Here is a 25,281-nt window from a genome sequence, read left to right as displayed (position 1 = left end):
ATTTTCAATAAACAATAAGCTACTAAAATGTAATTAAAATTGTGACCTAAGTATTATTATTATTATTAATTAATAGCTAACGTCAAGAGTTTATTAATTAAAGTGAAAATGGAAAATGATTCATCAGAGACGTCGGATCTCAACCAGCAGTTTTGGGAGTACTTCAACCCTGATCAAATGAACTTGAACTTAAATGACACAGTGCTAAACGCAGTGCCGAACTCAGACCAAGGTTTTGTAGTGGGTATCTATAGTGCATTGTTTGTGATTGGTGCAGTTGGAAACGTGTCAGTGTTTGTGTCTTTAGTGCGGTCGAGAAGAAGGAAGTCGAGGGTTAACTTGTTGATGACTCACTTGGTGGTGGCAGACCTTATTGTCATTTTCATCGGTATACCTCTTGAGGTACGTACAATGCAACATCAACCATAATGGAAATACATCTATACATATAATAAAATTGTAGAAAAGTGGTGTCTGTACAATGGAAATATATAAAAAAAAGTAGCAGGGGTTGTTATTATATCGATGCCGAACCCGAAATTGTAATTAATTTTTTTTTGTCTGTTTGTCTGTGTGTTTGTGCACGCTAATATCAGAAACGGCTTATTCGATTTAGATACGGTTTTCACTAATATAATATTTTAGTAAGCTTCACTTAACATTTAGTGTTTATTTCATGTCAATCGGTTCATAAATAAAAAAGTTATGTCAATTTAAAGAATCACGGCGAACATTTTTAACGTACAGAGTACGTACTACACGCCTCGCGCCTGAGCGTCCGTGGCTATATAAAGCGCGGTCACTATTCCACGCGAACGAAGTCGCGGGCACAGCTAGTATTGAATGAATCTATATAAATAATATGAAATATCTATATTCTATATGAATCATATGTAAAGAGGTAGATATGTAGCAACTTCGCATTCAATTAAGGAAAGCATGACTGACTGACAGTTCCCATTTTTCATTTGAGAACGGATTTCATTCACCATGTATATAATACTAGAGGACGCCCACGACTTCGTCCGCGTGGATTTAGGTTTTTAAAGATCCCGTGGGAACTGCCATTTTCACTTTGTCGTTTTTGACAAAAAACGTTATTTCCGTCATCTGTGGAAACAACACTATTATAGGTTCCACCCGCCAAAGAGTTATTACTTCGATGAATGTTTCATTATTATTAATTTGGACAATTCACTAATGAGGGTAACGAGAATAATTTTGTATAAGTAGCATTTATAAATAAAAGCCCATTAGTAAAATTTAACATGCATTTAGCTTTTAAAGCTTTGATTTATTTTAAATTTTAATCTGTTCCTGCTTCCTAGTAATGGACTTAATAAATTTTATCGGATGCCGAAACTTAACCGATAATCAAAATGGAAAATAAATAATTAAACTAGCCGAAGCCTACGCGCTTTGTCCACGCACTGTAGCTATTTTAGTGTTTGATTTTTTGGGATAAAAAATCAAAGATTAAAAAGAACCACCTCCTTTTTGGAAGTCGGTTAAAAAGTATCCAGGATGCAATATCTATCTCTATGCCAAATTGTCGTTGGCTAAATGGTTGAGCTGTGAAAAAGTACAAATGTGAAAAAATATAATTTATATGCAATGTATAATATTATGTTATAAGATGGATCATTCCATACAAAAATCGTATTCTATGAAACTCTGAAAATTAGTATTAGACCATCAAGAAAAGCGAGTGATCGCAGCCCGCAAATTTTTATCATTTCTAATTTAAAATTCTAAATGACTTTGATAAACCTTTTTAGCTTTAAGGATGAATTAATAACGAATATTAATAACGAATTATATTATTAATAACGAAGTCGGGTAAAGGTAACTATTACCTACAAAGCAACGAGTTGGTGGTAAAATTCAAAACACCTCAAAACCCGTGAGAATTTTAATTAGCGAACAATTTAATATAGTATTTGTCATTAACCCCATGACAACGCAGGTAATTATTTGCTAAGCTCGTTTGATATATTATTGTTAAAACCCTGGTGGCTCTTTCAAAATCAATGGTTAAAACCATGTTTCCATTGGCGGCATGGCAAGGGATTTTATGCAACGAATAAAATAAAAAAAATATTTTATATAATATATTTATTTTATCTGTACATATAATAAAATTGTAGAAAAGTGGTGTCTGTACAATGGAAATAATAAAAAAAAAGTAGCAGGGGTTGTTATTATATCGATGCCGAACCCGAAATTGTAATTAATTTTTTTTTTGTCTGTTTGTCTGTTTGTCTGTGTGTTTGTGCACGCTAATATCAGAAACGGCTTATTCGATTTAGATACGGTTTTCACTAATATATTGTAGTAAGCTTCACTTAATATTTAGTGTTTATTTTATGTCAATCGGTTCATAAATAAAAAAGTTATGTCAATTTAAAGAATCACGGCGAACATTTTTAACGTACAGAGTATATGCTGCCCGAAAAGTCACTATTCCACGCGAACGAAGTCGCGGGCACAGCTAGTATATAATATATATATTTATAGTATGACATTAAAATTGAAATTTCAACCATGAATATCGTACGTACAAACACAATGCTACGGTTTACTTAGGAATGCCATGATGGCAGCCTTTGGAATGCCTCAGCATCCTTTGGAATGTATTGGCAGCCTTCGGGATATCGCATCGTTTCCGTCAGTGTACGCTTGTGCAACCGAAGGATGCTTACCGTGCCCTACCGCCAGTGGGTGCAGGCCTTTAGGCTGAAGCGTGAAATTAAACTTGTGTAAGAAACACAATTTAGGATTCAATAAAAGGTCCTGAACCATTGAACTCAGTTATTAAGGTCGGCTGTCGGCTTCTACTAAAAGTGATTTATCCGAAGGGCAAAACAGCTAAACAGGAAGTTTCACTTAGATCAGGTGAACCGACAGATTAATTTTAGTTTTCACTATACAAAAATAAATGCTGTGATTATTTGTTTTTTATTTGTATTCTTGACCCATTTTTGTCTAAAATGAATGAATTTGTTTTGATGGACATCAAGGTTTTCCCATTAATGTCGAAACCACCCCTTATTCAATCGCCAAATATTTTTTAACTGACGAATTTGAGCAATTTTGACTGTCGGTGTAAAAAAGTCAATTTAAAAAATAATTTGCAAGTAAGCCCTCGACTGCAATCTCACCTGGTGGTAATTGATAATGCAGTCTAAGATAGTAGCAGGTAGCAGGCTTACCTGGAACTATAATATTAAGTATGGATTAATTTCTCTACAAGCTCGCAAAGTTAGAAAATTTTATATAAGTAATAAAGAACCACTAATAAAAGGAGAAATTCTCTTTGTAGGTGGCAATTTTTAAGTGATCAGGGTTCTTGAATTTTCACTCTGCTAAAATGTCGTCATTGCAGAATTTATAATGATGTTATAAATAGCACATAATATTGATTTTAAGCGAGTAATAAAATGTGCACTACGACTTTATATCACTGATTTAATAATTAAATTAATATTTTATAATTTACAACGACTTGATATGCTTCCGAGATCACCGACAAGAGAGAAGAGAGAGAGCGGTCATAGACACCATATCAGACACAGTACTATTTCAGTGAGTACGGGCAACATTAGGCTTCAAATTTAAATTTTACTTCTAACACTCCCACTAAATTTAAGCCTTATAAAAATAAACAGTAACAAAAATTTAACAACAGAATGATACATTTAAAATTAAGTGTTAAGTGTTACCAAGCCTATCTTTTCTCTCAACAATCTAAACTTGTCTCTACTCAAAGCTTTAGTAAAAATATCAGCATACTGATTACTACTGCAAACATACTTTAAATCAATTACTTTATCATAGTACTTTTCTTTTACAAAATGATACTTAATATTAATGTGTTTGCATCTTTTATGAAAATTAGCATTTCTTATAACACTTATAGCACTCTGATTATCTAAATTTAGGCACAATGTCTGTTGTTTATATTCACCAATATCACTTAATAACTGTTTAATTCAAATGGCTTCTTTGGTAGCGGCACAGGCTGCCATGAATTCAGCCTCTGTTGTCGATAGAGCTACAGTTTGCTGACGTTGGCTGGACCAAGTTACTGCTGCTCCATTCTTTATAAACACATAGCCCGTGATTGAGCGTCTGGTGTCAACATCATTGGCATAGTCTGCGTCACAGTAACCCAGGATTTCATGGTTCGTTGAAGATAGATAACACAGACCATAATTCTTGGTTTCTTTCAAGTATTTGAAGATTTTCTTGACTGAGTTCCAGTGAGATTCATTATAGCAATTAAGAAATCGACTCACCAGGCTTACAGCAAACATGATGTCGGGCCGGCTTACTATTGCTAGGTGCATCAGTGAACCCACTACTTCTCTGTAAGGGATATTCTTGTCAGCTGAGCACTCTCCTTTCTCGAGCTTTATATGAGGATCAACTGGAACACTGACTGTTGGAGCGAAAGTTTCCTTGTAATCTATACCTTCAGTTTGTGCATAACCCTTGGCACAAAGTCGTGACTTGAACCGTGGACCCGTTGGCTCGTCTTTGATTCGGAAGACCCATTTACATCCAATCACTTTGGTGTCTGATGGTTTTTCTACCAATGTCCAGGTTTCATTCTTCTCATGAGCTTCAAGTTCTTCACTGATAGATTTTTTCCATTTATCTGCTTCGCTCGAACTCAATGCATCACTGTATGTTTCAGGAGCTGTACAGAATAGAACATCTTCATTGTAACACAGGTAAGTATTCTCTTCTGGTTTTCTTGTACTTATTTTATTTCTAGGTCTCAATGTAATATGTGAAATCAGAGGAGACTCGATACTAGACTCACTAGTCTCATCAGGTAAGTATTCACTTTCTGACTTATTTTCAGTGACAGTGTCTTGTGAGCTATCTGAGGGATTGTCTTCACTTTCACACGAATCACTTCTCTGGTAAGTTTCTGTTGTAGTATTCAACTCCACGGGAACATAATTTCTTTTGACAGTAGATTCTAGGAAAGTAGCATCTCTACTTTTAATCACGGTCTTGGAGTTGGGTACAATAAACCTATAACCTTTAGTATTATCACAATATCCAATGAAAATCATTTTCTGAGCTTTAGGATCCCATTTCTTTCTTTAGGTACATTATATGTTATTTTATTCACAAATATTTTCTTACAGATCATCCAAAAATGTTATGTAATATCTTCTACCACCCAGTGATTTGGTTTCAACAAGACCACAGACATCTGAGTGTATGAGTTCTAATATATTATGATTCAATTTTGAACCTTGACTTTTGAAGAGCAGTGGTGTTTGCTTTCCTTCCTTGCATGTTGCACATGCAAAAGTGACTTTCTTTTCTAATAAGCAAACACTTTTCTATTTTCTTTCATCTTTTCCAGACTATTTAAGTTCAAATTAGCCATCCGGTGGTGCCACTGGTAAGTATCTTGCTTGTCAACGTCGGACATGTATGCATAGTCCTTAGAGATATTCTGCCAGTACATGTTGTTGATTAACCTTGCTGCTGCCACAGGTAAGTATCTTGCTTGTCAACTTCGGACATGTATGGATAGTCCTTAGAGATATTCTGCCAGTACATGTTGTTGATTAAGCTTGCTGCTGCCACAGGTAAATATCTTGTTTGTCAACATCGGATATGTATGCATAGCTCTTAGAGGTATTCTGCCGGTACATATTGTTGTTTAAGCTGGCTGTTACCACTCTCTTATTTTAGTTATTCACAATAACACACAGAAATAATAAAACAGCAAATTATTATATATTACTTGGCCACCACTATGATTTGACTTACTGATAGTATATTTGTAGCAAGTTCCGGCATATACAGGACATCTTTGAATAAACTTTTGTCATTGCTAACCTCTGAGCATCTCTGACATCTTGCAAAAGTTTAGACTTTACGGAGTCTGCCGATATTTGCATACCTGAGCTCTCAATTGCTATTATCATAAGCTTGTAGGAATCAGGCAGACCGGAGAGTAGCAATGTTCCCAACCACTCATTATCCACTTTGAAGCCTTTTCTTAGCTTATGAGCTGCTGTCGTGATGATCTTACTGACGTATTCCTCTACGTTTTGGCATCGGTCAAGTGTCGTAGTGCACAAGTCACGCAGCAGACCTACTCGGCGTGTCAGCCCGGAGTCGTCAAAGGCACGTGATAAGTTATCCCAGACTTCTTTGGCTGTATTCGCTTCTTGAATGTGTACGTAATTAATAGGATCAACTAATAAAATAATCTTTGATTTTGCTTTAATGTCAATGTCCAGCTTCGGATCCACGTGGTCATTGTCACCGTACTCTATGCAACACCACAAATCTTCATGTTGCAGATATGTTTGCACTGCAAATCTCCAGGTATTATAATTATCTCTTCCTGTGAGTTTTTCTATTAATGTGAGTGGATTCGCCGATGACATTTTTGTGAAAAAATTATTTTAGTGCGAAATGCGGCGCACGTTGTCGCGAGGTTGTTTCGACAGTGTACGTACAACTTTTATTTCATCGGGCTTCCGGGCCCTTAACCTATTGATTTTAAGCGAGTAATAAAATGTGCACTACGACTTTATATCACTGATTTAATAATTAAATTAATATTTTATAATTTACAACGACTTGATATGCTTCCGAGATCACCGACAAGAGAGAAGAGAGAGAGCGGTCATAGACACCATATCAGACACAGTACTATTTCAGTGAGTACGGGCAACATTAGGCTTCAAATTTAAATTTTACTTCTAACACATAATATTATTATGACGTATCTAGGGACAACTTTCGGTTCGCTGAGCCATTAATTTATTTTATTAATTTATTTATGGCTGGACTATTTTGGATTTATTTGTATTGCTCGGATAGTAATAACCGGTCTAATAAGAAGACTAAAAAGAGCTGATAACTTTCAAACGGCTGAACCGATTTTCTTGGATTATAGCTAAGAACACTCTCGATCAAGCCACCTTTCAAACAAAAACAACCAAATTAGTATCGGTTCATTAGTTTAGGAGCTATGATGCTACAGACAGATACACAGATACACACGTCAAACTTATAACACCTCTCTTTTTGGGTCGGGGGTTAAAAACTACATAGTGTTTGTCCGTGATAGTAATAACTACCTTTATTTAGCTTATATAGGTATATTGCATGCATAGACAACATCACGATTTGAGAGCTGGACAAAATTCGTCTGGTGGGAGTATCTAGTTAGGAAAAACCGTGCCGCCAAGCGATTTAGCGTTCCGGTACGATCAAGGGTAGAAACCGATAAGATTTAATAAAAAAACTGCCATATCCCTTCCAAGTAGCCCGCATATCTGCATCATCATTAACAATCATGTGAGATCGCAGTCAAGGGCTAATTTGTAAAGGAATTAAAATAAATTATAGATAAAAGACTAAGAGAAGTTTTTTTTTTCAGCTATAAGTTAGCCTTTAGAGATGTAGTAGAGCCTTTAGTAATGCCACGCAGTACCGTCCTCACATTGGAAGACACGGGGAGGTTATTTTAGTCCGTGCGAGTCGGACACCCTGAAGTCCGTAGGGATTTTTTATCTCCCCAGAAAAAAAAAGAAAGCCTTTGACTGTTATTTCACCTGGTATTTTAAAATTTGGTCATATTTTAAATTAAGTTTTTGTTCTAGATCGCCTGGCGCACTACGAATGCCTGGTTGGCGGGTAACTGGGCTTGCAAAATTTTCCTCGTTCTTCGAGCATTCGGCCTCTACCTATCATCGAACGTTTTAGTCTGCATATCACTGGATAGGTGAGATCTTTTTACACTAACAGGGCTGTCTCCGTCACTCGTTTTATACAATCGTAGTTCCAATTTCATTTGAATATTAAGCAACCAAAGTCCATGAAATTTTGCAGACATATTCTAGAAACTAATATCTGTGTCTGTGGTGTTTTAGATTTTTCTAAAAATATGTAGTTTTAAAATTACAGGGGCTCACAGATTTGTATGAATTTTTTTAAGACCGCGTAACTTTGAAAACGAATATTTTAACAGAAATCTGGAAAACCACAGACATAGATATTAGTTTCTAGAATATGTCTGCAAAATTTCATGAACTTTGGTTGCTTAATATTCTAATGAAATTGGAACTACGATTGTATGAAACGAGTGACGGAGAGAGCCCTCTTCCGCGTCTACGTCCGCGTGGATTTGAAAATTAAAATCGGTTCATTAGTTTAGGAGCTACGGTGCCACAGACAGATACTCAGATAGACACGTCAAACTTGTAACACCCGTCTTTTTGGGTCGGGTGTTAAAGAGCAACTGCATAAAAGTGGTGTAGATGTATCTGAGTATAAGTTAAATATAGTACATACTGTTCATACATCGCGCAAAGCGAAAGTTTGATGGTCAAACAAATGCGTTGAGGGATAGACACTCCCACCGGCTACCGTACTTAATTTCATATCACCACATCCATCCATCAATATTAATTAATATTATAAATCCGAAAGTGTGTCTGTCTGTCTGCTACCTTTTCACGGCCCAACAGTTTAACCAATTCTGCCGAAATTTGGTACAGGGTTAGCTTATATCTCAGGGACGGACATAAGCTACTTTTTATCCCGGATAATCAAAGAGTTCCCACGGGATATGAAATTTGGTATCGAGGTAGATTGCGTCCTTGTAATTGACATAGGCAACTTTTATCCCGGAAAATCAAACAGTTCCCACGGGATCTTTAAAAACCTAAATCCACGCGGACGAAGTCGCGGGCATCCTCTCGTAACAAATAAATCTCCCACATGCCTAGGTTCTTTTTACCGGACTTCAATAATCTCCAATGTACCTGCAGTAATAGTAGGACGTAGCTCTATGTATATCAAAGTCGTATGTAATAATAATCTCATGAAAATTGCCTCCATTTTTCACACGTAGGTGACTTACTTTTAAGGAGGATATTTCCAGGAATAGTAGTAGGCGTTATTATGATGAAATGTGCCGTCAGATTCACAAAAGGCTGTAGAAAAATACTTTATTCGTCGAATCTTGCCAAATATAGTCTAATCTTTATGCTGTCTAAAGGCACCCGCGTTCTACTCAACGAGCCGTATTTTACCAGTTTTTTGTCGCGCGCTTAGTCCTACGTAAAGATTAAATCATTTTCATTTGGTAAAATTCCTTATTTTCTTCACATTGATTTTATTCTTTTAAATTTTTACATTATAGTCATTTAGTACAATAATTATTATTTAACTAGGAATTATGATCAAGTCAAGATCAATTGCGCAGACATTTTACAAGTGGTCTTTCACGAAAAGTGAATTTTCACACTTAAGTTGTAAGTGCGAAAACATTAGCTACATTAATTTTACGTTTAAACTATCGTGAGTGATTTCCATTTTAAGCCGTGACAACCTTTACTTACATCAATTTAGTTAGATGTTTTTCTCTGTCTAATACGAAGCAACGCGAATGTTTCAGCTCCGATACGCGAATGATTTTGCGTTGTGCGTCGTTTGTTCACAGGCTAGGCAGTAAGGTAGCTTTATAGGAAGTGTTTTTTTATATGAAATGGTGATTTTCATGTGATTTTTACATGCTACCTTTGACTTCGTTCATCTCTAAGCCAAATGGTGCGTTTAACGGATACTGATACGTACCTATTCATTTGGGACACCTTATTTTGCCTGAAGTAAAGGCTGGGGATGCTCAAATGGATATCAAGATTAGGTACAATCCCTTCTTTAAAAGTAATCGATTTTGTTCGTAAATATTTTACAACGTATAAAATCTAATATAAGTACCATTTACAGAACCTTGTCTACATGACTGGCATTTTGGCAGCCGTTTGAAGAACTTTAATTAAAATAACTTATATTATTCTCGGCCTTGTAATTTTATATTATGGAATTATAGAGATGATTTCGCAGTTTTTATACGTGGGATGAATGATCTAATCTCATGTTCAATATTATTCTCACAGTAAAGGGAAAACTTATTTTGGAACAGCAGTAAAAATAGAAAATTCATTGAAATATATTATTATCGTTCTTATGACAGTCAGATAGTTGTGATTGTTCTTAATGAGTCAACTATCTAACATAAATATTGAATAAGAAGCTTGTGTGGGCGTGGTGTGGTTTGTTGAAGGATTTCATAAATATAATAAATAATATTCAGTCGTACTGGGAAATCACTAACATCGACTGAACTTACCGTTAAGATAATTATTATGAAAACATCAAGTATCACATTTTAGGGTTCCGTACACAAGGGCACCAATGGGACCCTATCACAAAGCCTCCTCTCTCCGTCCATCTTTCGTCGGTCTATCTGTATGTCAGCAGGCTGTCTCATGAACTGCAATAAGTAGAGCGTTGAAATTTTCACGGAGTGTGTATTTCTATTGCCACTAAGTATAACAACGAATAGATAACAAACATTTCAAAATGGCTGCCATGCAAATTAAAAAGCACATAGTGTTTGTTAAATCTTGTATGATGGTACGGGACCCTCCGTATGCGAGTCCGACTCGCACTTGACTGTTTTTCTTAGCTTTCGGTTAGATACTTAAACGTAAAGTTCCTGCTATTTGTACCTACTACCTAACTTGCTCTATTTTTTTTCATTAAAGACATTTTAGTAGGTACTACTTGTATGTCTATATCGAAAAATAACAATAGACGACGCATAGGTATATATACAAGTGTAAATAGATAGATAGATAACTTTATTGCACACAAAACATGAAATAATCAAGACAAAGCAAAGTAACTAAAAACAATTGTATACAAAGGCGGCCTTATTGCTTTCATTCTATTTATATTTTGTACCGATAGGTATTGAAAACTTGTGTTTTAGCGATGACGCTAGACCCTTTTAGGATTATCCTCCAGTCTTTGAGTCTAAATGCATTTTTCTTTTTCTTTTCTAAATATAAATAAATTCATTTTTTTTTCAGATTTTTCGCAGTTCTTTACCCTCTACGTTTGGCAGTGGCAAGAAATCGAAGCAAAACTATGCTCTGGTTTGCATGGCTCATCGCTTTACTTTGCAGTTTACCTCAAGTTAGTTAGTTTTTATGTAAAACTAGCGACTTGCCATGACTTCGCACGGGTGCAATGAAGATACTAATGTGGTTTAGTTGCGAGTGATTTCAGTCGGCTTGATTTCTTCAACAAATTAACACTTAACTCAAAATTTAAAAACCTCCGACACAAAAACCTCTATAAGAAAACTAGAAAAGAGCTGATAACTTTCAAACGGCTGAACCGATTTTCTTCCATTGTAACTAAGAACACTCTCGATCAAGCCACCTTTCAAATAAAAAAAACTAAATTAAAATCGGTTCATTCATTTAACAGCTACGATGCCACAGACAGATACATAGATACACAGATAGATACACTCGTCAAACTTATAACACCCCTCTTTTTGGGTCGGGGGGTTAAAAACAAGACAATATCCCCGGACATCTTGAATAGGTCGGCTTAACCACTGAGCTATCACCTCACTATTGCATTTACTAAGTTCATGTATAGGTATATAACCCTTGGCAAATATTTAGATGAGGTCAACAGCTTAGTACTGACGAAGACGCCTGGGACTTGGCTCTCATAACAAGGCCCATTCATCTCGGTTACTGACCCTATTGTAAATATTTTTTGCAAGGAATCTTCGTGAATATTTATTCTTTTCTCAAGTGATATTATTAAAGCTCTTCCTTTAATATGTCTAGAAAAATCTCAAAAACGAAAAATATCTCGTGTCAAAAGGGACCTGTAAATTAAAACGTTATTACTAGATGTCGCCCGAGACTTCGTCTGTGTGAATTTAGGTTTTTTAGAATATTCCCAGGGATCTCTTCAATTTACCAGGATAAAAAGTAGCATATGTCCATCCCCCGGACGCAAGTATATTATTTATATATATTATATAATTTAGGTAGGTGCTCTTCCTTTCCACTCTTAATAAAATAAATTTCATTTTAATAACTTTAATCTCTTTGTTTTAGAGTGTAGTTTTCCGTGTCAAGAACCACCCCACCGTGCCAGAGTTCCAACAGTGCGTCTCCTTCGAAGCCTTCTCCAACGAGCACCAAGAGCAAGCGTACAACGTCCTTGTGTTGTTTGCTATGTACTTCTTACCGTTGATCGTGATCACCGTCTGCTACGCTTGTATTTTCTGGGAGATAAATAAAAATTCAAAGGAAATCTCGGGTAAGTGTATGTAATGGAACTATGTTTTAATGCAGAATCCGGAATTAGTACTGCCGTGCGACTCGATTTACTTAATAATAATTATGTCAATGGCCTCCTAAGAAAGCTCAGAGCTACTCAGCGGGCGACGGAAAGAGCAATGCTTCGAGTTTCTCTAGGTGATCAAATCCGAAAGAAAATAACCGATATAGTGGGTTACGCTATATCGTCAAGTGTTTGCGAGTGTATATCAAACTTCTATTTATATATATTTAATAAATAATATTATGATGAGCTTCAAATTCTTTGGCTTCTAGTTATTTAGAATGTAATAGTTGTTCAAACTTGAAGGCAAGAGAGGTTGCAAGTTGAAAATACTCGAGTGTGGGCGGGAAATAGGTTCTACAACGATGCTACAAGGCGGCGCTACGAAAACGAAGAGCAAGCTACGAATCAAATGCTGTAGACGCAAGCACTCAAGTGATAATGGAATGTCAAATAATTTTATGTTTCTACGTTTGCTTTTACAAGAGCGAAATATTTCATTTTGTCCGACTACGGCAACCCAAATGGAAGGGTTATGATTTTAGCAGTCTATGTATGTATGTAGGTTTGTATTTATGTGTGGAACCAGTGGTAGATTTTTTTGACGATTCAAAAGCACTTGTAAAAGTTTAATTGAATAAGAACATTTTGATTTATTTTTTGAAAATTTTGTGTTCCACCGTAGCGCCTAAACTCTGAGCCAATTTTGATGAATGAAGTTATCACAATCGATTCGTTAGTATGGTCCGGGTGACATAGTAGATCGATAAATTACCCACTGCAAAGGTTTAAAGTCGGCTTGTTTTTCGTGACGAGAATAATACAAGTGTAAATTAAAAATTTATAACACCCCCGACAAGTGAAGGTTAGTAACTAGAAAAGAGCTGAAAACTTTCAAACGGCTGAACCGATTTTCTTGGATTATAGCTAAGAAAACTCTCGATCAAGCCACCCTTCAAACAAAAAAAAACTAAATTAAAATCGGTTCATTAGTTTAGGAGCTACGATGCCACAGACATACACAGATACACACGTCAAACTTATAACACCCCTCTTTTTGGGTCGGGGGTTAAAGATTGCTCTTACCTATCGAGTTTTTATGTGATTATCTTATTTTTCAAGAATTCAGTAAATGCTAAATAAAAAAATGCCTATTTGATATTCTTATTTGCATGCTAAGGAAACTTTTCGTTCTGATAAGTCATAAAAACAAATTAAGTGGGTTCTATGAATTATTGAAGTTAACATAACTTTAAAACGAAGAAGTTTCGCAGTCTAACTTTAAGTATACATTCACGATTATAACTGAAATGATACTTTATTAACAAGGTTAAAAGTTTACGCAGTAAGTATGTTATATTTATCTAAATACTAGCTGAAGCCCGCGACTTCGTCCGCGTGGATTTAGGTTTTGTCGAAATCCCGTGGGAACTCTTTGGTTTTCCGGGGTAAAAAGTAGCCTATGTGCTAATCCAGGATATTTATTATCTATCTCCATTCCGAGTTTGAGCCAAATCCGTTTAGTAGTTTTTGCGTGAAGGAGTTACAAACATACACACACACACACACACACACACACACACAAACACATACAAACTATCGCCTTTATAATATTAGTGTGATATCCTCTTGCATTTACCTAATGCTCATCAGCATGATCATCCCATTACTGAGGCCCAGTCTCAGAATGAGAAGGGTTTAGGCCATAGTCTGCTACGCTGGCCCAGTGCGTATTGGCAGCCTTCACACAACTTTGAGAATATTACGGAGAAGTATGCGGCTGTTTCCTCATGGTGTTTTCCTTTGCCGTTAAAGTAAATAATAGGTAATTAGTAAGTGTCACTGGTTTTTTTAAATCTATTTATTATGTAGGTAATAATTTGGTGCGTATCTATATTCTATTTCATTTAATTAACCCCCGACCCAAAAAGAGGGGTGTTATAAGTTTGACGTGGCTATCTGTGTATCTGTGTGTCTGTGTATCTGTGTATCTGTGTATCTATCTGTGGCACCGTAGCGCCTAAACTAATGAACCGATTTTAATTTAGTTTTTTTTGTTCGAAAGGTGGCTTGATCGAGAGTGTTCTTAGGTATAATCCAAGAAAATCGGTTCAGCCGTTTGAAAGTTATCAGCTCTTTTCTAGTTACTGTAACCTTCACTTGTCGGGGGTGTTATAAATTTTTAATTTACACTTGTTTGTCATTAAGTTCATGTTAATAATAATTCAATATGTCATTATAAATAGTTTCGCTTACTTATTATTAGTAAGAATGTCAGGGGCGTCTAAGAGAGAGCGGTGCAATGTGTATCGTCATCTCTAGATTTGAAATTATAGCTGGAATAGCAATCTCACCTGATGGTAAGTGATGATACAGTCTGAAATGGAAGCGGGCTAACCTGGAAGGAGTATGGTAGTTTTCAATAAGCCCATTCTCCTTTGCTTTCTACACAGCATTGTACCGAAACGTTTAATCGCTTGGTGGCACGGCTTATCCGGTAGAGTGGTACCTAGCCACGACCGAAGCCTCCCACCAAACCAAAAGAGTTTACCTTTTGTTTAGGTAAATCAGTGTCAGATGAGCGAGGCAGAATCCAACTGAGGCGATCTGATCAGCGCCCACTGGCCCGCGCGCGTCGCCGCACGCTGCGCATGACTGTGACAATAGTCAGCGTTTTTGCGTTTTGCTGGCTGCCCTATGCAACGATGACTTTGTGGTGAGTCCTAAGCTTTTAAAAAACTTAAATTTATTGATAAATCCTTTCCCAGTTTAAAGGATAGTTTAAATGGTAATAATGTAATATTTAAACTATCGTGAGTGATGTATAGAATGTACCGGCTATTCATATTCTTGTTTTATTCTCTTGCTTTGATTTTTTATCTTTTGTAAGACGTCATCATCATCATCATGATAAACCTAACGCCAACGTTTGAGGACTGGTCTCCTCTCTGAATGAGAAGGGTTTAAGCCATAATCCGCTACGTTAGTCAAGTTTTAATTGGCAGACTCCATACACCTTTTTGAAAACATTATCGAGGATCCTCAAGCATGCAGGTTTCATCGCGATGTTTTTCTTCACAGTTGATGTAAAATATAGTATTTAATTGTTTGAATAACCCACATAAAATTGTAATGTTAGAGGTGCGTGCCTGGGATAGAACACCCGACCTTCCGAATAGAAGGCGGACGACGAGTCGTGCTAGGTTTAAAATTTTATTATGTCACTATCCTTTCATTTAAATTTTCCATTTTTATGGTACCTAACTATAAAGCTAAGTATAGTAAGACAAGATAAGAGTCAATTTATGCAAGATCTGAACTTTGAATTGACTTGTAGTCAATATTTTTTGCGATCTTTTTACCCAGTGATTAATAATATAATCCTCCTTCCTGAAAGCAAATTAGAAACTTGATCTTTCAAGGACCGTAAAGATTAATTTAAGATATTTTTATTTAATTCTTGTCTAGCTAAGAGTTCTAGAGATGGCCCGAACTTTTGCTGATGCAATATCGATATTTATAAATAAAAAAAACTGTCGTCGATATTGATACAGATTTAATCAATGAATTTCAGAAATTGTAAATTAAACAATGCCCGTTACGTACCTATATTATATTTAAATAACTTATTATTTAAATATAATATAGGTACGATAGGTAGGTATAATATAAGATTGTAAGCAATCTTATAAAAAGTAGCTGAGTGCTAAAGTAACTAAGTTAAATTGTTGTTATAACGTTCCATATATCAAAGAATGCGATATATCGGAAAATTCAAAATATTTTCGATATAATATATCGGTATAAGTGGGATGCATCCCTAGTCTTAACCTTTTGGCTCAAAAAAAAAATTTCATTATAAACTTTTCCAGAGCCTTCAAACAAAATCTAAAATTAGATATAAGCCATATCCAATTGCGTACCTACTCAATTTGTTTTCTGGATAGCGTCTGTTTTGATTGGCGCAATATATTGGATTTCACATGTAGAAATGTTTTACCGATCACCTTAGATAATAACCTAACCAACTGTAGGTACTAAAGTTGAAATAAGTTACATTAAAACTTTAAGATTTTTCCCCTTAGTTATATTTTAACCTTTCAAAGATTTTAGTAATTTTAAGTATAGAATGTACCAGCTATACTGTATTTAGTCGATGTAAGCCCGACTAGTTTCAAACTCATCCGGTTCTTTTTCATAGGGACTCAGCTTGCTGCGCGTCGCGAACTTTTCTCGTTTAGGTTGGAAATAACTCAAGATAGTTTATACATTAAAATAAGATTTTAGTAATAGTTATTTGTTTAATATAGGTACATGTTCCACCGAAAGTCGGCAGTGCACGTTTCCGAAAAGGTCCAGAACCTCTTCTTTATCATGGCAGTGTCAAACTCCTGTATGGATCCATTAGTCTACGGCTCTTATACAGTCAACAGAAGCATAGTCAAAGAGAGCCTACGGAAAGCCTTCTGCGTTCCAAACAGTGGCTGTAAACCGAACGGTAAGTTTTTCGCCTACCTACTAACATATAGTAAGGATAAAATGTATAGAGCGCACTTTGACTTTGCTTAGACTTAAGTTTCAGTTAAAACGAGACAGATTTATGCCAGCGGTAAAGCGCTGTCTCGTTTTAACAGTGTCTTAAGTCTGAGCAAAGTCAAAGTGCGGTCTATAGATCTCAGCCTTAGTGCCACATATGATTACATACAGAGGTTCGTCGAACTTGTCTAGACAGAGCAATCGAGCGGTAAGTGCAGGACGAAGGAGCGACCCGAACGGACTCTATGTTGGGTTGGTTAGGACCCTATGTTGAAGGATCACCGTGGTCGTCATTTACCATGAGATCAAAGGCGTTGGCCTACTGTTTCTCTCTTTAAACTGTGCTACTACGCTACTTTTAGTGTGGCAAGCGTATTCGACAAACGCTGGTCATATCAATCAATCAATCAATTTATTTATTTGCTGATACAGGTTTTATAGGTGTAATTATTAATTATAATACAATTAGTCCAGCTGTATCACGCCAAGCTGGCATGCAAATACATTAGTTTTGTGTTCAACATGGTAAATAGACAAATTAAAATGAAAGTAAAATTTTCGATTGTTTGAAATAAATGAAGTTATACAATAAAAGGAATTTACAATTTTGAATACTTATTCATAAATAAACGGGTGAGTAGATATAAATTCGCCCACAAAATAAACCATAGGTAAATCGGGAGTTGCACTAATAAAACCATATAGTGTGTATTTGTACAAACGTACACTGAGTGGAACAGTGCTCGCCGTAAGGCAATCATAGACCGCTGCGATTTTGTTCTACAGAGCCGACAATCAAACCAGAGTAAGGCAATTTTTGCTAAATATCAATGTTTTTTGCCCCAACAATAATATCTGATTTTTTGTTATGGCTATCATCCCATCGCCGGCTCACTACTGAGCACGGGTCTCCCCTCAGGATGAGAAAGGTTTGGCCATAGTCAACCTCATTAGCCAAGTGCGGATTTGCAGATTTCACACATCTTTGAGTACGCTTTGAAGAACTCTCAGGTATGTAGGTCACGGGTTGCCATCACCGTTAAAGCAAGTGATATTTAATTGATTAAAACGTACATAGTTTAAAAAGTTAGAGGTGCGTGCTGGGTATCGAATCCCCGACCTTCTGAATTGGAGGAAGACATCTTAACCACTAGGCTATCACGGTTTATGTTATGCCTATATAGTTAGTAATGGAATAATAGTCCATATTTATACTAATTTTATAAATTTAAAATTGTGTCTGTCTGTCTGTTACCTACCTCTTTACGGTCCAATCGCTTTTGATGCAATTTGGTACAGAGTTAGCTTGCGCCCCGGGGACGAACATGGGCTGCTTTTAATTCGGAAAATGAAAGCGGGAAATTCTGTTAAAGTTTACTGTTATTTGTTGCCAGGTATAATCTCGGGGCCAAGCAATTACAGTTGCAAAGTACCAAAAGAGGTTGTTCATCCTAATAACGTGAGTAGACCTACAGCTTTCGTTAATCTTATTAGGTACGGGAAATAATAATCGTTTCATTTGTTTTGTTTTTTACCCGCTGGACTTTTAAACTTACATTGTTATGGTATCAACGATTTTAAACAAGATCACAAGCCTACCTGATTCATAAAAAACTAAAAAAAACCGGCCAAGTGCGAGTCAGACTCGCGCACCGAGGGTTCCGTACTTGGGTATTTTTTCCGACATTTTGCACGATAAGTCAAAAACTATTATGCTTAAAAATCTGTTTTAGAATGCACAGGTAAAGCCCTTTCATATCACACCCCACTTGGTATAGTTATGTTACTTTGAAAATTGAAACACATTTTAATTTTTATTTAATGATGTAACCATAAATTCACGGTTTGCGGATTTATTCCTTTACATACTATAACTAATACTATAAGACCTACCTACCTGCCAAATTTCATGATTCTAGGTCACTACCCTATAGGTTTTCTTGACAGACACGACAGATGGACGGATCGACAGACAGACAGACAGACAACAAGTGATCCTATAAGGTTTTCGTTTTGCTTTTGAGGTACGGAACCCTAAAAGAGTGCTAAGACTACTAATTAATAACAATTTATTTTTTAAATTGGTATCTAATTTTAAGTTGTTGTTGACAGATGTACACAAGATGTCGGCGGCAATACACGGTTAACTTCCAGGAGACGACGCTAATTGGCCCAAGTGCTAACTCCGACCCCTTGCAAAGCTGGAGTGAGAACTCAAAGTTGGTCACGCCAAAACTATGCGACGTGTTTACAGTTCAGTCGAAAGTGGAAGTTTAAAAACTAAAAAGTGACTTATACTAACGATTCGTTCAAACTTTTAGGTGTTCTAACTCGTGATCTAAGATTGAAATCTATAGAGCGCACTTTGACTTTGCTTAGATTTATGTTTCAGTTAAAACGAGACAGATTTATACCAGCGTTATAACGCTGTCTCGTTTTAACAGTGTCTTAAGTCTGAGTAAACTCAAAGTGCGCTCTATGGATCTTAGCCTAAAGTTGAAATCTATAGAGCGTACTTTGACTTTGCTTAGATTTAAGTTTCAGTTAAAAAGAGACAGATTTATACCAGCGGTATAACGCTGTCTCGTTTTAACAGTGTCTTAAGTCTGAGCAAACTCAAAGTGCGCTCTATGGATCTTAGCCTAAGATGATATAAGATAGAAGATAAGCCTAGTGATATAAGATAATTCTGTACAAAATTTCGTCAGAATCGGTTAAACTGTTGGGCCGTGAAAAGGTAGCAGAGAGACAGACACACTTTCGCATTCATAACATTAGTAGGTATGGATTAAAAAATAGGCCCAATAATAATTTTAGACCAGTTCTTTATCCTAAACGCGAAACGATATTTTTATTTATATAGAGACCCCGCAATTTAATATTTACATGTCCTTAAAATATCGATAAAGGTATAATGTGTCTACTTGAAATTATAACCTTTAAGAAAATTGGGCCAATATCTGAATATTTGGGCTCAATTTTGTTTAAGGTTATTATTTCTTTCAAGTAGATTTATTACCTTTGGAAAAATGTAATGAATATAAATGTACATAGCATAGACACGGCTTTTATATATTATATACATATATTATTATAGTCACACAGAACTTACCTATGAATTATTGAAGCTGGAATAAGTGTTCATTACGCAAGTGACGAATCACGACTATTGAGTCTTTAATGTATTTAAATAAACATATTCAATAATATAAAAAGAATTAATATTAAAAATTCACCTTTCTATGGTTCATTACTATTCCACGTTAAATAATATGAGTTACTTTAGTAGATAAGTACTATAAGTAATAGAGGTCTTTATATTTAGAAAATACTGTTCTGCGTGTAATGTTTTCTTTAATACATAATCATAATAATAAATGTAAATAAGTGCATGTTTTAAATAAGATCGTATTTTAAACTAGTATTTCTTTCTATACTAATTAACTGTTGTTATATTTATTTGTGTTACATATTTAGTTTTATATATAACAGATTTATCACTAATTATATTAATGTAATGATGTAAGTTGGGGTTTTGATAAACTGTAAGTATTATTAACTGTAATAAAAAAATATTACTTTCTCTTTTCAACATTAATTAGGTATGCAATGTAAGAAAATTAAAATAATATTTATTTTTTATGAGCTTGTTTTATTTGCAAGAAAATATAAAAGAAACAACCTTTTAAAAAGTGCCTGAATGTTGGAAACGCCCTTTCTACCGAGAAAAACTAGCAAGAATCTTGGCAATGGTGTTTAAAAAATTCAAATAAAAAAAAAATATATGAATCATTTAAATATTAATTGCACCTCTTATTATGTATGCTTTATGCGAGAGCATACTTCTAAACTTGTGTAAAATAACATTTGTAGAGTCTATTATAACCAAAATGGCTACATAGAATTTTATCTTTTAGGAAGAAAGTACATAGTACCCACCTATACGCAATCAAGTACATTGGGGAGCTAAACCCATAGGTCAAATATAATATAATAATAATGTGATACTTGTACGTGCTGTAAAATTATTATTCATAGGCTATTAAAACCTTGATTGCACGTACTTCAGTAATATACCTAGCTACTATGCTACTTACATTGCATTATCGAAAATCACTATGCGGATACGAAATTATCTCGTCAAAACGGAATGAAATTTCATTTTGAAATGTGAACCATAGAAGTTATTTGGAGCGCTGTTTAATGAATTTTCGATTTGTGTTCGTCGAATTGGGATATCGGCTAACTCAAAAGGATACCGTGTCTATATCAATTGCAAATCCATTGCAAAAAATTGTATGTTCTATCTTCCTGTACGGAAAATTCTCGTTTCATGCTAAGTGAAAATTTAATTTAATCCTCACTTTTAAAATAGGATGTTTATAGGGTTCCGTACCTCAAAAGGAAAAACGGAACCGTTATAGGATCACTTTGTTGTCTGTCTGTCTGTCTGTCCGTCAGTCCGTCCGTCGTGTCTGTCAAGAAAAGGGTACCTACTTCCCGTTGACCTAGAATCATGAATTTCGGCAGGTAGGTAGGTATTATAGCACAAGTAACGGAATAAATCCGAAAACCGTGAATTTGTGATTAAATCACAGAAAAAAAATTAAAATGTGTTTCAATTTTCAAAGTAAGATAGCTATACCAAGTAGGGTATCATATGAAAGGGCTTAACCTGTACATTATAAAACAGATTTTTACTTATTTTTATGCATTATAATTTCTGATATATCGTGCAAAATGTCAGAAAGATACCCAAGTACGGAACCCTCGGTGCGCGAGTCTGACTCGCATTTGGCCGGTTTTTTTAGTTTTTATAGGTTAAATTATTATCAAAGTTTGAGTGGTAATAACCGAGACCGACAAAGTATCTACTGTCCGAGATATGGGAGCAGTGAAAGTGCCAAATTCGGTCATCAACCAGTTCCCGACTGTGTCAACGTTCCTTAACAACCGCAAATCGTCCTGTAACTACTTCGGCTCAGGTTCCTCAACTTAAAGTAAGTAGGTATACTAGCTGAAGCTCCTACAATGTGTGTGACCTAGTGGTGCCAGTGCACTAGTATACAATCAAAACATCAGTGTATTTAAACAACTGCACTGATGTTTGTTATGGTTGCACGAGTCAATAATGGGTGCAGGATAACTGCTTTTGAGTCCGAATTAATTGGCCTTTACGTTGCTTCCGCGCTTCAGAGGGCACATTAAGCTGTCAATTCCGATTTTTAGGGTTCTGTACTCAAAGAGTAAAAACGGAACTCTATTATTATCACTTTGGGTACTACGGAACACTAAAAACAACAAAAAAAAAGAGTTATTTCTTGTGCGATAGTAAGGAATCCTTCCTGTGACCGACTTGCACTTGACCGATTTTTATTAAGTTTCTATATTTTAAATGGCAGTTAGTTTTGGATTGGAGCCCTCCATAATTAACCTTGCCACGTGCCACGTTTTATCATCAATTAGAGAGTTTTCCGGTCAACTGGAGTGGAAGTAGGTAATATGATAATGAATAGTGTATAATAAAAATTAATGCATAGTGAATAATTAATAGGTACTATTGAACTAGCTTTCACCCGCGATTTGGTTTCACTGTACTTGTAGATTTGAATAATTAGATTGAATATTCAGATTCAGATAATGAATAGTGTATAATAAAAATTAATGCATAGTGAATAATTAATAGGTACTATTGAACTAGCTTTCACCCGCGATTTGGTTTCACTGTACTTGTAGATTTGAATAATTAGATTGAATATTCAGATATTATATTATTATATCTCCTAAAAATATCGATAGAATCTCCCGACGAGGTCAAACAATGGCAAGATTTTTGACTAAGTACTACTTACGCGTGACGTGATAATATGCTATCTTCTTTAGCAAATAACAACAATAATGAACAATTATGAACAAGTCGTCCTAAAAAAATACGACTGCCTTTCCAAAAAACGAACAAACACGTAAAAATTTTCATATTAATTGAAAATGGCACCATACCCGTACATATTGAATTATTTTCAAAAATTTATAGCAAGTAGGTATCACTCTGGATTTTGTAAGGATTCTAACATAGTACCATACCTCCAAATCTGTTTAGGCATTCAAAAGTTATGGTGAGTAAGAAACTCGCATACATGATTCTTGAAAACATTACACTCTGTCAGTGTAAACATATTCCGGAAAGGTTAACTATTAGTTGCACATCCTTTAAAGAGGGGTCTCTCCGTCACTCGCTCCATACAAACGTAGTTCCAATTTCATTTGAATATTAAGCAACCAAAGCCCATGAAATTTTGCAGATATATTCTAGAAAGTAATATCTATGCCTGTTGTTTTTCAGATTTCTGTTAAAATATTCGGTTTCAAAGTTACGCGGTCTTAAAAATTCACATACAAATCTTTGTGTTCCTGTAATTTTGAAACTACATATTTTTAGAAAAATCTAAAACACCACAGGCATATTAGTTTCTATAATATATCTGCAAAATTTCATGGACTTTGGTTGCTTAATATTCAAATGAAATTGGAACTAGGATTGTATGGAGTAAGTGACGGAGAGAGCCCTGTTAACTATTAGCTGTGGAAGTTTTGAGTGCACGCAATGTAGGTTACGCGGGCCGCTCACCTTTCGATATTTACGAGTTTACCTAACTAAAACTTTGATTTTATTGAATAAGCTTTTGCCGTCAATTATCAGTGTTTATTCTAATAAACACTGATAATTGACGGCAAAAGAATTTTTATAAAGCTTTAGCTTAGTAAAAATTCCGAATATTTTTGTTTTCCAGGAATAAAATGTAGTCTAGATCACTCCTTGCCCTAGTATGACTCTACAATCTACATGCCTCCGAAAGTTCAGCCGTTTCGAAGCTTAATTACAAGTCAGAACATACAGAAGGATGCTCGTAGACAAGACACATAGAAGACTCGATAGAAGTCCTACGTAGTGGATCGTTATAGGAACTTTTGTTTACTGATAAACTCTGTTTAAAGCCTCGATAGCTCAACGGTTGAGGAGCGGACTGAATTCCGAAAGGTCGGCGGTTCAAACCCCACCCGTTGCACTATTGTCGTTCCCACTCCTGGCACAAACTTTACGCTTAATTGGAGGGGATAGGGGAGTATTAGTCGTGATAAGCATGGCTAACATTCTTTTATAATATATAAAAATAAAGTTCACACAAGTGACTGTATATAGTAGGTACTATCTATCTCGCAGCTGATGTTTAGGGGTCTTTGGGGATCAGGAAGGTAATTAGAGGTAGCCTGCCTAAGATCACTTCTGCACCTGCACTTATACTTAGGTTTTTGGTTAGTTTTAGTTTGGTAATCCTTAGCATTTTTTAAAACGTTTTTGAAAATTTTCACGTTTTATAACATCTCAATTAAAAAAAAAAAAAAGAACATTAGCCATGCTCATCATGACTAATACTCCCCTTTCCCCTCCAATTAAGCGTAAAGCTTGTGCCAGGAGTGGGTACGACAATTATAGTGCAACGGGTGGGGTTTGAACCGCCGACCTTTCAGAATTCAGTCCTCTCCTCAACCGTTGAGCTATCGATTCTCTATTTCCTTAATTAAAATAAATACCTATTTACCGCCACAAATTGCAGTTGAGAAGAAGATACCGTTTAAATGTTATACTTAGGTACCTACAGAGAATCATCACAATACGCAGGTCATTGCTCTTACCCACTTATCGGTGCTACAAATTGATTAGTCACAAAGCACATGAAGGATATTTCACACAAAACAAAACTATGCGAGTAAAATTTCATTCCTGTTGGTTAATTCCATCACAGATAGCACGACCACACATTATTGAGTATCACAATTATTAGTAGGTATGTTATGACAACCTCATACTTAGGTTAAAATATAAATCGCATTAAAATATATTCGCCAGTAGAAACCACACGACTTGCGTGAACCGACAAATAAGACTGGCGATTATTGTTTAGGTACCTACTTTTGTCGAAACAAAAACCGGAATAACAGGTTTTAAAACTAGTTGTCAAGGTCTATTTCACTAATCCAAAACACTGACGAACTCGCTGGCGCAGTAGTAAACCGCTGTGACCTTATTAGTGGGAGGTCCCGGGTTCCATTCCCGGCCGGGTTAAGAATTTTTAATTTCTAAACTGGTGGGAGGCTTGGGCCGTGGCTAGTTACCACCCTACCGGCAAAGCCGTGTCGTCAAGCGATTTAGCGTTTCGGTACGATGCCGTGTAGAAACCAAAGGAGTAGGTTTTAATAAAAACTGCCTTACTCCTTCCAGATTAGCCCGCTTCCATCAGACTGCATCATCACTTACCACCAGGTGGGATTGCAGTCAAGGGCTATCTTGTATCTGAAAAAATCATTCCCGACAGCGGCAATTTGAGAATTTATGATTTAGAAAGGAAAAATACCTGCTATTTGATCCTCTAAAAATTGATCTATTATAAACGAGCACTTTTAAAAATAAATAATGTATTTTTTTGATGAATGAATGATTTGATAAAAAAAAAACATTTTTTATCAAAATTCAAC

General features: G+C 35.6%; 2 protein-coding genes across 2 annotated transcripts in view; one reads left to right on the top strand and one right to left on the bottom strand.

The window, feature by feature from the left end:
• Positions 1-24,462, bottom strand: part of LOC123874569 (probable maltase-glucoamylase 2) — a 39,918-nt gene extending 15,456 nt beyond the window's left edge. Inside the window, exon 1 of the mRNA XM_045920044.1 lies at positions 24,442-24,462. The gene's annotated coding sequence lies outside the window, so the exon portion shown is untranslated. The remainder of the gene's footprint in view (positions 1-24,441) is intronic.
• Positions 109-19,133, top strand: LOC123874633 (adipokinetic hormone/corazonin-related peptide receptor variant I-like). Its single transcript, XM_045920123.1, has 8 exons — positions 109-402; positions 7,650-7,771; positions 10,929-11,034; positions 11,982-12,192; positions 14,788-14,926; positions 16,521-16,708; positions 18,141-18,205; positions 18,859-19,133. The coding sequence occupies exons 1-8, from the start codon at positions 109-111 to the stop codon at positions 19,021-19,023; spliced, it is 1,290 nt and encodes a 429-aa protein (XP_045776079.1). The 3' UTR covers positions 19,024-19,133.
• Positions 24,463-25,281: the final 819 nt, after the last annotated feature.

The sequence above is a fragment of the Maniola jurtina genome, chromosome 18 (genome assembly GCF_905333055.1).
Source record: "Maniola jurtina chromosome 18, ilManJurt1.1, whole genome shotgun sequence".
NCBI classification, from domain to species: Eukaryota; Metazoa; Arthropoda; class Insecta; order Lepidoptera; family Nymphalidae; genus Maniola; species Maniola jurtina.
Note: the sequence above shows the minus strand (reverse complement) of the source record. Positions and strands in the feature narration are given on the sequence as shown.

What these genes read in the sequence shown, in the direction of transcription:
- LOC123874633 (XM_045920123.1), top strand. Translation starts at nt 109, where the DNA reads ATGGAAAATGATTCATCAGAGACGTCGGATCTCAACCAGCAGTTTTGG. An exon ending in GTCTGCATATCACTGGATAG is followed by an intron (nt 7,772 to 10,928) that starts GTGAGATCTTTT and finishes TTTTTTTTTCAG; the next exon opens with ATTTTTCGCAGTTCTTTACC. An exon ending in TATGCAACGATGACTTTGTG is followed by an intron (nt 14,927 to 16,520) that starts GTGAGTCCTAAG and finishes TGTTTAATATAG; the next exon opens with GTACATGTTCCACCGAAAGT.